The sequence below is a fragment of the Saccostrea cucullata genome, unplaced genomic scaffold, assembly GCF_032062105.1.
Source record: "Saccostrea cucullata isolate Sc308-1 unplaced genomic scaffold, CSIRO_AGI_Scuc_v1 ctg11946, whole genome shotgun sequence".
In the NCBI taxonomy this organism is placed as follows: domain Eukaryota; kingdom Metazoa; phylum Mollusca; class Bivalvia; order Ostreida; family Ostreidae; genus Saccostrea; species Saccostrea cuccullata.
Genome location: NW_026922688.1, coordinates 1,764 through 17,861, shown reverse-complemented (window position 1 = coordinate 17,861; position 16,098 = coordinate 1,764). Strand labels below are relative to the sequence as shown.

Sequence of the window (16,098 nt, the reverse complement as noted above, 5' to 3'; positions counted from 1 at the left end):
AGATGATGAAATAAGCAATTAAATGTTCTACTTTCCTATTTGTAAGCATTATGTGTCCAGTGGTAAGGTCAGCCTATTAAGATTATAGCATAAAAAAGAATGTACAAATTAATGTTAATAATTGATTTATCAAAAAAATTTATTTCCTTTTCCTTTGGGACTTTTTTATTCTCATGTTCATAACTAAACCTAAACATAAAAAAAAAATGCTGGCCTTATAATGAAGAAAAGGTCCTCTTTCAAAATAGATAATTTCAGGGCTGCTGGGTCAGGGGTACCAAGGGGGTACTTTGACTAAAAATAAATTTATGCTTTGAAATCTGCCCTTTGATAAGCTATGGTGCCTCTTTCAAAAGTCGTGAATTTCATGGCTTTTGGCTTAAAACACTACCCAAATACAATCGCTGGAAAGTTGTTACATGATACTCAGGTGACCTATAAGGCCCGTGGGCCTCTTGTTCTACAAAAATATTAAGTTAAATTACTACACATATGGCTTGTTGCTTACATTCAATTTTTATACCTGCTTTTAGATAATTGCATGTTTTGAATCGGCATTTAAACATGATTATTTGTCTAATGATTAAACTTGCTTGATCTATATGATTTCTGGTCTATTTTTTTGTCCTTTTTACAATTACGAATTATAAAACAATATAAAGCACTACACAGCATGATGTGTTATTACAGTATGATGTGTATGTATATAATTATCTTAAATTCTCCTGAATATATATTTCAATCACTCTGCAACCATGCAATTACTGTAGATCACTTAATTTTCGCGACACCTTATTTTCGCGAGATAGTCATTGACTATTTATTAGCGAGACAAAATTTTCACGAATCGTGGTTACTGCTCTATATAATCATAAGGAATTCTATTATACGCGAGAATTAAATTTTCGCGAGCATGCCGTGTCGCGTAATTACGCGAAAATAAAGTTGTCGCGAATAAAAAGTGATTTACAGTAATAACATTAGTGTAACATGCACTTTTTATCAATCAACTGAATTATGTGTATTTATCAACAGGCAGCCCTACTCCATGACACTGTGGAAGATACTAACACCACATTTGAAGAAATTTTGGACAATTTTGGGGAAGAGGTCACAGGTACATGTAAAAAAAAAAATGGAGAGTGAGATACATGTAAAGAAGGGGGGGGGGGGGGAGAGAAAGATAGAGAGAGGGGGGAAGGGAGGGAGAAATGTAGGTGGAAAGGATTGAGGGAAATTGAGCCTAGGTTCACCAGTTTTATTTATTCGGTCCAAAATTCTTCTAATATCAGTTCATGTACATGTAAATGAAATATAACAGAATTTCCTCTCCAAAAATATATATTTAATGACATATTGTAAGATTTGTTTACATTCAGCCCAGCTGTTGCAGAACCAAAGAGATTGCGATGACCCCTCCCACATCTACTCCCCGGCCCCGCCCCCCCCCCAAAAAAAATCATTTACATGTATTTAGATCTGTTAGTCAATTTGACCTCAGAAGATAAAAAAAAACGTACATGCTGAATGTCTGTATTCCTTTGTTAACTTTTAGGTCTTGTAAGAGAAGTAACTGACGACAAAAATCTTCCCAAGCTTGAACGGAAACAGCAGCAAATCGACCATGCTCCCCACGCAAGCTACAAAGCCAAGCTGGTCAAGCTCGCTGACAAGCTGTACAATCTACGAGATCTCAATCGGTGCACACCTTGCGGATGGCAGGAAAGCCGAGTAAAAGAGTATTTCCAGTGGGCCAAAAAAGTTGTGGATGGTCTCAGGGGAACTAACCAGGCCATGGAAAACAGTTTGGATGAATTGTTTAAAGAAAGGGATATTATGTAATGTTGTTGAAACCTGTTGTATTTTGCATATTTTATATTTTTATCAATCTCAGTTGATTGATAAAAAGTGCATTGATTTTATCTTTTAAAACACATTTTTGAATAATTTTTAACTTTTAAATGAAAATTAGTCAGAATTGTTTTTGAATTTGTTGACAATATCCACTCTTAGGCAAGAGTTGCCAAAATGTTTTTATATAAAATATTGTGTATAGTACAACTTTATTTTGAATGTTAAGAAATATATTTTTTTAACACTAACAAATACATGTACATGTACCGGTATATGCAAAATAGAAATTTTCATTTCTCCTTTGAAAATTTCCCATTTACTTATTTTTAATCTGACCCTCCCTTTGATGTTGGCCTAGTACATGTAAACAGTGATTTTCTCCCCCTTTCAATATTACGATTTAATTCTTTTAAAAATTTTTTTTATGAACATATGTTTGAAATTGGGTCATGATACACAACATGATAAATTTTTTTACAAAATTTATTTTTGAATGCCATTACGCATATCTATATGCAATCTTGTTAATTCATTTTACTTCCTGAATTATTAACTTTTTCAGTTTCTTAGAAGTACATGTAATTAGGCCATGATACATGTAATACAGATTTGCTGGAGTCGATGAACATCATGAAAAATTAGAAATTTTACCATTTTGATATGAAGATGAATAATTTGTAATTTTTTAGCCGAGTGACATGACTTTCTTACAATGTGTCTTTGTTATTATTCCAAATATTGTTGAGTCTATTTATTTTATACATGTATGTTTTTTTCTGTTGATATTTCCAATTTTTTTTATACTCAGCGTGATTTGATATTAGTCCTGCAACATAGAAAACTTAAAATTGCCAATTTTCATGGAGGTTTAATTTTTGTTTTCATGTGAAAGAAATTCAAATATTACTGGTATAAAAACATAACATCGCAAGAAATCTTTAACATGAAGGATTTACAAGGAAATCAAAGCACTATGAACTAATTTATTTCCTCAAGCCACAAAAATTTGACCCCATGAAATGTGAATTTATAGTTACATGTACAGTGGAACCTCATTTATTCGGACGCTTTGGTTCCTTGTCAATTTGTCCAGATTTATAAAGTGTCCAAATACCTGAATCACCAGTTAAACAAGACAAAATTACATTTAAAAAATCTGTTCCGATGAAAAATTGTCCTGATACTGAAGCATCTGGATATCTGGCATTCGGATATCTGAAGGTCCACTGTACTTGGTTGTTTGTGCATGTATGTAGCACTGTAACCCGCCCCCCTCCCCCTTCCCAAAAACCAAAAAGATATTAATTTGAAAACTGGTTTAACTTAGATATTTTGTTTGAAAAAAAATAACTGTTTGTTTCATTTGTAATTTCATTTAGTATTAGACAATTAATGTATTAAATAATTATATCAATAATTGAATATCATATTTTCTTTGATGTTTAGCTACTTCTCAATTTTAATTAAATTATCTAAGTAAAATTTATATGATCACTAAATATGCAAGATGCATATTAAGTGAACTTGAGTTTATTACTACATTTACTTGTTATTTTTTTTTTTAAAAGTTAATCATCTGCTAGAAGTGCTACAAGATACTAGTTCTGTAAACCTATATATGAATGAGAAATATCCATAAGTCTTGGCTGTCTTCTTTTACATGATTGTACTAAAAAATAGTCATAGCGAACCATTCATATACCTAAATGAAGGTGCTTCAATCTCGAATATTATAAATCATGGGTGGATTCCAAAATGAATAAAAGATGTTGCAAATAACAATTGGTAATTAAATAAGTACTACTTGTTTTACTTATTAACAGTTCTGAATAACAGTTCATGTTAATATAAAAGATGTAGATTGATGTTCATATATTTTAAGTGAAAGATACTGTATACAGGGTTATTTTCGCCCGTGTTATTTTCGCCCTTTCACATCTGAAAACAAGTTTGCCCCGTTTTAAATTAATTCACCCAAAAATTTTTTTGTTTAAGATAATATACAGTTTACTTTGAATTCGCACCGTTTTAAATTCGCCCACGCCAGACTACAGCGAAAGGGGCGAAAATTAAACGGGGGCGAAAATTTCCCTGTATACAGTATTTGTTTGTGCAGAAGAATTGTAGTGTTTTAAAGAAATACTCATTCTCTTGAACAGACCATGACAAATATGATCATTAAAACATTTTTAAAACATTTATGTCTGAACTATTTTCTATTTGTAAGGATTTTTGCCCTGTGGCTCTGATCTACTCTTCATTACAATCAAACTTCGTTTATTGAACCTGACGGGACTGAGAAAAAACTTTGAGATATCCCAGAATTCAAGATATCAAAGGTTAAATACTTTTAGATTTGAGATATCGGAGTTCGAGAAACTGAAGTTTAACTGTGTATGTACTGTCAAAATGTGTCTGGTTTGAAAGTACATTGTACATGTATTTTCATTCAAAATCATAAAGTACAGTCAAATCTTGTTCTCTCAAACTCAGTGGAACTGAGAAAAACTTCCAGATATCCAATGATCTGAGATATCAATTGTAAAATACTTAAAGAATATGTGGCTGGGACTTCCAAATCACTTTGACATATCCATGGTATTCGAGATATCCATGTTCCAAATACCGAAGTTCAACTGGACATGTATATTGGTTGCAAAATATATTTAACATAAGCCCTAATTGAATTGACCTGTAAATAGCAGATACATGTAATTTCTTATGTAACCCACACTGCACTGTAGTACTGGAATTTTGAAGCAACCACTCAATTTTTGAATTATCATTCATTACTTCAGATACTTGTTGAAGAGTCCTTTATTTTAATACACTTAAAAGCCTTTGCCCAAGGTTTTCTAAATGATTTTTCAGATGCATTTTATTTTTTCTAAAAAGATGTCCTTTTTTCATCTTTTCCCTCTAGGTCACAGATATGTATCTGATTTCATCTATATAAGAGACTCTCTCCCCTTGTTTGTATACACAGTGGGCTGTAAAAATCCCCCATCTTTGTCTAAAATTAGAGACTGGGGGAAATAGAAATTGCCTTCAAGTGATCAAAATATCCACAGAGAAACCATTCAAGGCATTTGTTGAAAAATATGTATATCTTGGCGGCAAATCCCTGCCCATGGAAATCTGACCCCATTAACTTATAAAATTGCAATAAAAATTCCCTTAAGCTTGATAATGAAAACTCTGAAAATCTGCATCTATAACAAGTTTATTCAAATATTTTCACAGCTCATGATGAAATCGTTCCATGAAATGAAACTAAAAATCTGACGAGGGTTAAATGGATTTTTTTTCTCTCAAAAAAGCGTATGTATGATACTGTATAGAAAGTGCATATAACGGTAGTGACAATGTTTTTAATGTAGAAGCATGTACACACAAATACACATTATTTTTTTCACACAAGAAGTTTAAGGGGCATAACATTTTTATAAAGTGAACTTTACTTAAATTGGAGAAAAACATAACAACAACACTGAATTTGAAAATTGAATAAAGCATGCCTTGCTTTGTAATCAAACATAAAAAAAAACTGACTTTCACGTTTAGAAACAAAAATATAACAATCCTAATAACAATTTGTATTCAAGTACTCTTGTGCATTACATGACAAATATGTGCATGTCTGTGTATATTTTCTTAGATATTTTCATATAACCAAATTTTAATGTTTATCATTGTTTATATAGAGGGGGAAAAAACTGCAAAATGTGTATGGATTTTTAAATGACAAAAAAATCACTATGTTATATGGTTAATAAAACAAATCAATAATCAATTAATAACAATACACATGAATATATTTTTAATTATAGATATCTAGCTTTACAAACACATCACTCCTTCTTTATACATCCATACTCCATTCAAACACAGACAACCAATATATATCACTTTAACATTCTTCAAATGAAAACCAATCACAATTATTCAAATGTCCTCTAAACAACCAATCAGAATTCTTCTTTCAAATACCATTTACACACACAGCCAATCACAATTGTTCTTTCATCAGACACAATGAATGGACCACACACTAAAATCCCATATCAACCCTACCAATATAATGCTACATGTGTGGGAGATATAAACAATTACTCAATTAGACAGGTGGAATTGCATAAATCACCATAATTAAAAAAGAAGAAATCTGCAAATTGTATTTTACATCAAAAAATACTTTTTACTTTATAATGGGGAACATTTACAATGATCTACTTTAGGAATAAGGGAAAAGTGCACTCTTGAAAAGGTGTGTGAGGGTGTATATTTAAATGTAGAAGGAAAATTGTTTTAAAAAACGTTTTACACAAGGGATATGTGGGATATTATTATATTCAAAGTTGACCATATCAAAAGAACTAGGGAAAAAAAAGGGGGGGGGGGGTAAAAGAGGATTAAAAGGCAAAAGATTCTTATAAAGGGTTATAGTGCAAATTGAATTTTCACACAGAAAATAACATTGTGGACTTAACAAGCTCTGTACATGCACTGGTGTAAGAAGCTCCTATGTACAATTACCATTTTGTAAACAATTAATTATCTAAGTAATTAAACAATTTATCGTCCAATGTAAAATACAGAGGGGAAAATACCCACACAATTACAATATTTGAAAAATAGTCATAAACACTACATATACGTTAGATTGATATTATTAATATTATAATGTTTTCATTAATGTTACTTTTTGATACTCTAAAAGAAAAATTGAAAAATATTTTGATAGAGAGAACATAGCTTTGGAAATAAATAAAAATCATAAATAATGCTCGCCTCTGGGCAAAGTTAGCATCTGCATATTAAAAGTCTGCAAGCACTGGGGTATACTTAACATTTCAATGCATAAATTTATATAAAACTTTCAATTCAAAATGCACAGAAACACTCGTAGATCAACCCCTATGTTATTTTAAACATACAAAGAAAAAAAAAAAAAAACTGACTCTATCCCTCATATTTCCTGAAATTTTTTTTAACAATGGTTCAGAATACATATGTACATGTATGTTAATCTTTTCTCCCACAATTCTTTACTTTTCTCCCACAATTCTTTGTAAAATCACACAGACAGTGGAGTTCACATTTGCAAAAAGCAACTGTAAATGCATTTTTTCACATTAAATAATGTAAATGTCAGGGAAAAAATGTTGACATGCTGTAATAACTTTGTAACAGACTGATGGTCACACCTGAAGAATTATTTATCTTAAATACAATGTGTCTGAAAGGAAATAAAAATACTGAAAAAGTATTAGTGCTGAAAAAATATCAAAAGAAACATAAACAATATATATATTAATTATAATAAATACTTTCCAAATTCCACAAAAAAGGGGGGAAAAACAATAAACTATCAACAATTTTTTTCCTTTGAAGAAGTGAACATCTCAATCCCTTTGAATTAAAATTACCAAAAAATATATAATTTTTTTTACATGTATTTCCTTAATTCCTCCATTCTGTAAAATCTAATATAAGCTCTCTCTTTGATGTTTCTATTAATGCAAAAAAACACCCACACATTTTAAAATAAAAAGAAAAAATTTTTTAGACACAAGTGTCTGAAGAAGACAACAATATGATAACTCCTACGTTTCACGGCATTAAATTTTCTGAATTTTCTCTGCCACAATGACAGGGTTATGCTTGCGGATCTGCTCTTGTGCAAGTTCCTTGTAGTTAAAATCACATTCGTGCTTGTCCGAATATCTGTGCATACTACAAAACAAGCCTCCGCAGCGACAGGGAAAACCTGAAAATCAAATTGTTCATTAAAATAATTCGTTTAATTATCAATTAATTAAAATTAAAGAAAAATAAATTACTACATCAATTTATCAGTCATACAGAAGCTAAAAAAAATTTTACACCTTGAAACTAAGTGTTAATGAAGGTTAGATTATCCATTATTCAATGACTAAGAGCTACTTTTAAGGAGAACAAATACTCTTTTTATAGTTTAGCAGAAGAAGCAACTTTTAAGTCATATAATTGTCAATCCCCATGCTTATTCTGTAGTCATTATCAAATGCTTGACACAGATTAGAGAAAAAGTTCACTTTTCACTAAAATCACTTCAGAGCAATTCTGCAATTTTCTGCCACAAAGAGGACGGCAATGTAACTATAGTGAGGGCCTGTCCAAAATGAACCTTAGCATTTAACACCTTATCCCCATAAACAATGAATATTTCACATTTATCTCAGTGCAATTCCTTTTTTTCACCACATCATCTAGAGCTTCTAGGACTAGACGAGAAAATCAAGAAAAGTTGATAACAAAATGACCTTGTTCATTTGTTAGGAATTCTGAACGAAACAATTTGGCAGCACAATATATGCAATAAACAAACAAAAGAACTAGGAAGCATAAGTTACCTGTAAGGCCCACTTTCTTTTTACAGGTAGTACAGCGGTTCTTCTTTGATTTCTTATCATCTGGTGATGAGGCCACGTCCGTAACAACCCCTCCTACAAGTTAATAATTACTCATAATGATCCCATACATTTAAATGTTTGATTGGACCTGTTTTCACATATTATTGTCTATCAGTATTTTTCGTAAGATTTTGTCTGTGAGATTTGATGAGGCGAAATCGAAAGAGTATACAGGTCTGCACGAAAAGTTAAATATGCCTCCATCATTCTAAATACTGTATACAGGGATATTTTCGCCCTCTTCTTGATTGGGCGAATTTAAAATGGGGCGAATTCAAATTAAACAGTAGAATTTCTTAACAGAACTATGACAGGTCGAATTTAAAATGGGGCAAAATTGTTTGCAAGTGGAAAACGGAGAAAATAACATGGGGCGAAAAAAAAACCCTGTATACAGTACACAAATGCCGAGTATGTAGTTATAGTCTATTTAATTGATGATATTCAAATACAATTGATGTTTTTGATTTTTGCCATATTAGCATAATAATGTTTTTTCCCCCATCCTTACCTTTACAGAAATAAAACTCAGAATTTTATTTCATTTCTATTTTCAGTATAATTTTTTTTTCTCTGCAACTGTACTAAAATATCAGTAATTGTGTGCTTTAAGGGGTGGGTAGTGTTTTCCCTTTATTGCTTTAATTAAAAACAACAGAAGGTCAAAAGGTCAATTTTAAGAGGCCAGTCATCAAAGCTGTACAGTATCTCGTTCATATGCAATTTTAAAAATTTCTTAAATATATTCTTTACAAAGTGAAGCTGTAAATTTACCTTGTGGCCTATTTTTAGAGAAAACACTTGAGGATATGAGGGGTAAAGAACTCGTTCAATCTTTTACCACTGGGGGCATGTGGCGGGGGGGGGGGGGGGGGGGCGAGGTTGAGGAGCTCTTAATCTCTTTACCTGTAGCAACGTCCGCCTTCTCTGCCTCCTGTTTACTAGAGCTGACCCCGGGGATGGGGACAGTGGGGGTAGCGGTCTCTACACTGGGGGTGGTGCTGGCAGCCAGGTCCTTCAGGGAGTTAGAGCTACCGGACTCAGGTGTACCTACAATCACAACCACAACATGTAAATATCTATATTTAGCATTAAAACTAAGAAAACACTGTAATTTCTGGTGTCTTTTTATTTTTGCATAATTTTGAACTTTCAATAAACTGAAATATTAATTTCACTTCTTTCTCTTAAGTCATGTAAGTGTGTTAAGAACTAAAGCCTGAGTACTTTTTCCGTTCAATATATTATAAATTATTCATCTAATTAATGAATTGTTTAACATGCTAAATGCTAAGAATTACAAATTAATTAAAAACATAAAAATACACATTTACATTATAAATACATTCTGAACACTTGAAATGATTAATACTTTAAAGCAAAGCATGGGAAAAGCTGATCATGATTAAAGCCACCTACAAAACAATGATAGGGACATAACTACAGCCAGTTCACACAAGATAAAATAAAGAGGAAAGGGAAGCAAAATACTGGTACAATGTGTACCAGTATTTACCAGTGCACAAAACAGCACTGAATAAAAATTAAAGCATATCAAAAGATTTGAAAAGCATTGACACTATTTAGCTAGCATCGTTACATTAGGGTCAAGGTATAAGAATTTGAATGAACTGAACCAAGCAAGTGTTTTTAAAAAAAAAAAAAACCATCACGTCAGGCAGAAAATGTGAACAGATGATAGATGAGAAAACACCAGGAAAAAGCAAGCAAATGATCCATGGGAAAACAGACAGATGTAGGGAACTTTGGGAAATACAGTCAAACATGGGAAAGCAGACAGTTGAACAATGGGAAAACTGATGGCCAGCCAACAGGTGATTAATGGACAGATAGACAGACAATATACTGTACTTACATGTGAGCTAAAGGGAAAACGAAGGAGGAAAAGCAAGCAGATGATCAATGGGTAAACAAACAGTTCAGAATGATGGGAAAATATAAAGTCAAAATTAGAAGCAAACAGACATGCCGAGAAAAGAAAGCAGGTGATGGACAGACAGAGGTTATACCGCTCCTAAAGAGGTGAGCTTATGGGAAAACATACGAGGAAAGCAAGCAGGTGACGGGCAGACAGACGTACGAGGTAATACCGTACCTAGAGAGGTGTGAGCTAACGTCGAGGTCACGTTTCCCACCGAATCCGTTTCACCTGAGCTGCTGACAGTGGTTGCCGACGCGGGACTGAGACGGCCACTGAGGGTGGGGGCGTTCTCTTTATTCTTCATCGTATCCTTATAGCACTTGGAGCACATACCCTCGAAGGAGGAGCTACCGTAGAAACCACACCCAGCACGGCACAGGGGGGATGGGTTCTGATTTCCATTCTGTTCCATATCCATTTTTATTTTCTGAAAAATAATTTGGGGTTTATCTTTTAAGAGTACATTTTGGTTCCAAATTATCAGTATTAGCATTGTTTTAGTGACCTAGATAACGCTTACACTGCCTTACAGTTGGAGATTTGCTCCTGTTCTCAAAAAATTGACCTTGTAAAGTTTTATCACAATTCATTTAAATTTCACCCCCAAACCCTTTCAATAAAATAATTCTAGCACATGTACTAAAAAGATCATCAGCATTTGATTATCTAGTCGAATTCTTGAAACATTACTTAACATATTGTCAGATAGTGGCTTTGAAGAAACTGATAATCTTAAGAACATAATTATTACTCAGAACACATTAACATTCACATAAAAAAAGGGAGATACAGTTTTTCGTGGACATGACAAAAAGATACACTTTTAAGATTTATATTTAAAAAATTTAAAAAATCATCATATTCATCCCAATAAATGAAAAAAATCTTGAATTATTCCTGATGAAAAATGTTCCCTGACTGTAATTAAATCAGGCATTGATAATGACAATGTTAACACAATCAACACCTGCCTCTTGAATCAGGTAAGGTGACCTAATTTCTTTACAACGTTGTGATCCAGGCCTGTAACCTACATTTTCACCATGACAAATTACCAAGACATTATCAGGGTCTGACAAATCCCATTGCCCGACGCCCGGGGCTAGTGAATTTTAGAGGCGGGCAAGTGAATTTTTAATAGGCACTTGCCCGTGGGCAAGTGACTTTAAAAAAAAATCAATCAATAAATATTTTTAAAAATGTCATAGTTTTCCACGAAATTAAAATTATTTAATCAACAGATTGTATGGTACATAGTACTTAATGGCAGTTGTCACCAATATTCAAAACAACAATCCTAGGCTGCAAAATTTTTCGCTTGAGAGACAAATTAATTCATTATGATAAATATAAAGTGCTGGTGGGGCAAGTAAAAATTGAAGTAGGGCAAGTGAAATTTGACCATGCACTTGCCCGTGGGCAAGTGCCTGAAAAATCTATTTGTCAGCCCCTGCATTATCATGATTCTTATGTTAAAAATCTACTACAGTCATGCATTTTCAATACAACAATGGATATCTAATACTTACATTTCTTTTTATCCTGTTTTATATATTAAGTAAAGCCACTGTGATTAGAAATCACACGAATCTTCAAAGAAACTGAAATGACAAAAAAAAATTGATATTAATGAAAATACAGACAAGAATGAAAATGAAAGTAATTTTTAAAATAATATGATCAATGATGATGAAATTCTTTTATGAAAAAAAGAACATTAGGCATCAAATCATATTTCATAACATTGCAGAGATCAATGGGTTTTCTTTTCTTTGTTCCTGAAAAAATGTGTCTTTTAAGATCTGGACATGCTGAATTGATCAAAAGTATTGATTCTGAACTTCATTTTGCCGACTGAAGTAAGTCTCAACTGATCAATCAGTTATCTCACACAAAAGTTTACAAGTTTTTGTCAGTCAAGGGCATGGCGTTTGTCAATGTAAAAAACATGAAGACCAACATTAACAAAATGATGTAAGATATATTTAGTTTTCTTGGTTTAAAAAACAATATAAATCATGTAGTATATATGTTAGATACTGCGTGTATGGCCTTCATGTTGAGTTCTGCTAAATATGGAACTATGTCAAGGCTGGTTCAAACTGGTTTTAGTGTTTTTGTCAGTTGTAGTTATCACATATATAATATCATACCACAGACTTTATTTTTTGTAAATAAATATTGCTTTAGTACAATATAAGTCACCATTATAATTTGCTACTAAAGCAACACCAAATGATCATGAATTAAGTGTGGAGGCAACTATTTGAACTAAATGTAGAGAGTAAATCCACAATACTTTGTAGGAAGAAGGGGGTGGAATTGGATTTTTGTCATTTCCACGTAATTGGGAATTTTTTTTTTTATTAAAAGACTCATGTCCGACATATGAAAACGATATAGCTATTTTTGTCTAAGAATAAGATCAATTCACTGACATATGTAGTTCAATTTCCCGTTTGATCATGATGAATGACAGACGTGAATGGAAATGGATTTTTAAATATTTCAATTTAACACTAATTTATCACATCATTATTTAAAATATTATTAATATATAAAATATTAATAAATATTAAAATATTTTCATAGTGAAGGATATGTTTGCCCTGATTAGGCGACCATAATTTGATTTTTAGTTTTACGGATCCGCCGACTCTAAAAATTTGCATTTCAAAAAAAAAATAAAATCGGAAATTTTCAATCCACTCGTGTCAAACCTGTGTTTTATAAAAGCAAATCAGTCAGAAACGTAAAAAAAACACATGTGCAGAATGGTAGAAGAAGGTGAGCTGTCAACTTTGATTTTATCGAGAGTCTACCAATTCTGAACCCTCCCCATTGCATGTCTCTCTCTATTTTTTTAATTGCTGTTTCTACCGATTTCGAAAAAATCCGGATTTTTTACCTTCTTCGATTTGTAAAATACCGACAAGTCAAAACAAAAATGGCTGTCATGCAGTGTTTACCGGTAGCTAATCTGCTTATTGCCACTGATAACAGGTAATAATCAAGGTGTCAACTGTGCTACCAGATGTAATTGCAGTTCTAATTGCTCATTATCCTCATAAAAAGTGTTGTTTATCAAAGACAGAGATACCAGATGTGGAAATTTCACAAAAAAATGATGGTGAATATAACGATATGAGTTCACTTGATACTTTGCTGCAAACAAGTTTATATGTGCCTAAAACAAAACAATTCCTCCATAAATAATACGATGATCAGGAAAGACATGACCTATAGTACTTTATTATTAATTTAAAGAGGAAATGAAAGCAAGTACATGGTAACTAATAAAGAGTCTGCAGAGGGAACACCGCGGATTATGAGATTCAGTGACTTAGCAAATCCTACATCAACACCAGTATATAAAAGCCCTTGAAACTGCACAGCAACTTGACAATACCTCTAGAAGTCTTCTTTGAATTTATGTAGCTAAACAGGGTAATAAAGTTTCTGAATTTCAAAATATAATATTAGCAGATTATAACAGGACTACAATAATTCTTTGATATCATATGTACAAAGAGTAAAAAAAAAAAGAATGCAGGATCTAAGAATCTATCTAATTCATTCTCAATAGATTACAGATGTAATTTTTAAAAATGTTTTAAGTTTTAAGTTTGGCTAGCAGGTACTTCCAATTCCTTCAATTTCAGATCTTTATTAAATCCAGGAAACAGTTCTCTTGCTCCTTATAATAAGAAAAATTCATTCATCCATCAGTTGAAAGCTGGAAACTCAGACCGTCTGCAGAATTTTATTAATTCGTTTAATTGCCAAGTTAAACTTTAATATTTACCCTGAATATTATTCAAATGACACTCAAATGAATGTGCAAACTATACAGTGCAGAACATAATTAAATTTTTATAATTTCAAATATTACATGGTACTCATATTAAACAATGTTTGGATTAAAAGTTGTAGTTTTTATAAATAAAAACATTTATACATGTAATGTATATTAATATTAAAAAAACATATCTTGTAATTTGTTTTTTGTTTTGTTTTATACTTCAGTGAAATGTGACGTGACTTTTTATATGTGAAAAGGGTCGTTGCTAGAATGATTTTTGTCTTTTTTTTTTTTTTTTTTTTTTTTCGTCCTCCGACTTGACCTTTGTTGAAAAAAAATCCGTAAAACTAAAAATCAAATTATGGTCGCCTTACAAGCCTGCATTGATTTTGCACCAATTTTACCTGTAATTTTTAACCAGAGGTATCAAATATTTGCACGTGGATTTTGTTTTTTGTTTTGACAAATCACTTATGTTCTCTGTGTTGAACAGTTCATGTGTTTTTGTATGCTAGAGTCGGGGGGGGGGGGTCCAAAATGATCAACACGGTAATATACCTATTAACTTATGTTTTAAATACGGTAAATCATCTTTTTTTCAAAAGTAGAAAAGATTCTGGTCATCTTAACACTACTCTTGTCATTTGCTGGACTTATATTTGGAGTCTGAGTTCCTATATTCCCTAACATTTTAATTATTTCTAAATATTGACCTCACAAGTTTTTTCTTTTTATGAACAAAGATGACATGCTGTGGCTAATTATAATAATTCTAGCAATGTTGCATAGAAGAAAGAAAATCACATATTTAAGGTAAGGGGTAACTCGGCATAGCAGGACTGTATAAATGAATTGTACATTAATCATGTTAATTGGACTTGGAGGGATTCATCAACATGGAAGTGATGATTACTAATGATAGATCATAATTTAAGACGGTACTTCAAAATCGTAAACTTCTATATGTTGTGTTAATCTAATTGTTACATTAGTTATATTTTTCATGCTATAAAAAGAATTAAAACTGGATGAATGTTTTTATGTGTGTCAATGTGTCAAATCAACACAAGTAATATTGATTGAAAGAGGCCCTAAAATGAATAGCAAAACAACTAAATCATAACAATTCTGATGGTAAATATTACTTATAAACTGAGGAAATGCGAATTCAAATTAATTATGCAGCAGAAGATGCAATCTTCGTAAACACTTTGTTCGTCATTAAATTATTGGCCATGATGAAGCAAAATTGAAACCTACAAAACAAAAGGAAATGGTCGATTTACAGATTTTTAGGGCAGAATGTTGAGTTATTTCACTCTCATGATCATTCTATGTCAAATTTCTGTCCTTTTATATGATTTTCTGGGACCAAAGTTCATGAGTTCGTAAAATATGACCCACCCTTGATCGTAGTTTGTTTGGTATTTCTGTCAGCAAAATGGCGACCTTGTTCAGAAAAACAACAAAATATCGCACAAATCTACTATATACAACCTTCATTTTAAGTAAAAATGATCTTAAATATCGTATTTGAATTATCGATTCATCAATTTCCATATTAAACAAACCTGAAGACCTCTCGTTTCTTTGTTTTCTTCCTTATTTCTAGTCTGTACGTGTAACAATTATCCCCTATGACACTATTCCATTATTATAAGTCACATGATCACGATCGCATCGTATCATTGGCTAAACTGTTTACCATATGGAGGCATTCAATTGTGACGTCATAGAAGGGTCTTCTCAATGACGGATTTTCTAAAAATAGATAGAGGATGAGTAAGGAATCGCCTTTCTAACGGTATCCTGAAAATACGAGAATGACTACAACTTATTGTCAAAACAAACATATAAACTGACTAACAAAATCATTACTTAAACGTTTGATTATTTTTTTAACTGTCCGGGGATACAATTGAAAAAAAATAAGGATTTTAGTGCGTTATTCAAATAAAAATAAAAATAAATAAAGTTTTCTTCTGGCCAAAATATTTGAATTAAAAAAGAAAAGTCTATTTCCCCAAGACGTCTCGTCTCTCATT

The 16,098-nt window shown here is 32.0% G+C and overlaps 2 protein-coding genes across 2 annotated transcripts; one reads left to right on the top strand and one right to left on the bottom strand.

Annotated features, from left to right (window-relative positions):
- Nucleotides 1-1,017: 1,017 nt before the first annotated feature.
- LOC134262221 (guanosine-3',5'-bis(diphosphate) 3'-pyrophosphohydrolase MESH1-like) lies at nucleotides 1,018-1,899 on the top strand. The gene is made up of 2 exons (XM_062744604.1): nucleotides 1,018-1,117; nucleotides 1,556-1,899. The coding sequence occupies exons 1-2, from the start codon at nucleotides 1,018-1,020 to the stop codon at nucleotides 1,840-1,842; spliced, it is 387 nt and encodes a 128-aa protein (XP_062600588.1). The 3' UTR covers nucleotides 1,843-1,899.
- Nucleotides 1,900-5,064: 3,165 nt separating this feature from the next.
- LOC134262220 (AN1-type zinc finger protein 5-like) lies at nucleotides 5,065-15,765 on the bottom strand. The gene is made up of 6 exons (XM_062744603.1): nucleotides 15,625-15,765; nucleotides 11,781-11,852; nucleotides 10,426-10,678; nucleotides 9,216-9,359; nucleotides 8,250-8,342; nucleotides 5,065-7,624 (listed from the first exon to the last, which is right to left on the bottom strand). Exons 3-6 carry the CDS (start codon nucleotides 10,667-10,669, stop codon nucleotides 7,476-7,478), a joined length of 630 nt encoding a protein of 209 aa, XP_062600587.1. The 5' UTR covers nucleotides 10,670-10,678; nucleotides 11,781-11,852; nucleotides 15,625-15,765; the 3' UTR covers nucleotides 5,065-7,475.
- Between the last annotated feature and the right edge of the window lie 333 nt (nucleotides 15,766-16,098).

What these genes read in the sequence shown, in the direction of transcription:
- LOC134262221 (XM_062744604.1), top strand. Translation starts at nt 1,018, where the DNA reads ATGTGTATTTATCAACAGGCAGCCCTACTCCATGACACTGTGGAAGAT. An exon ending in TTTTGGGGAAGAGGTCACAG is followed by an intron (nt 1,118 to 1,555) that starts GTACATGTAAAA and finishes GTTAACTTTTAG; the next exon opens with GTCTTGTAAGAGAAGTAACT.
- LOC134262220 (XM_062744603.1), bottom strand. Translation starts at nt 10,669, where the DNA reads ATGGATATGGAACAGAATGGAAATCAGAACCCATCCCCCCTGTGCCGT. An exon ending in GAAGGCGGACGTTGCTACAG is followed by an intron (nt 8,343 to 9,215) that starts GTAAAGAGATTA and finishes ATTAACTTGTAG; the next exon opens with GAGGGGTTGTTACGGACGTG. An exon ending in AAAGAAAGTGGGCCTTACAG is followed by an intron (nt 7,625 to 8,249) that starts GTAACTTATGCT and finishes TTTGATTTTCAG; the next exon opens with GTTTTCCCTGTCGCTGCGGA.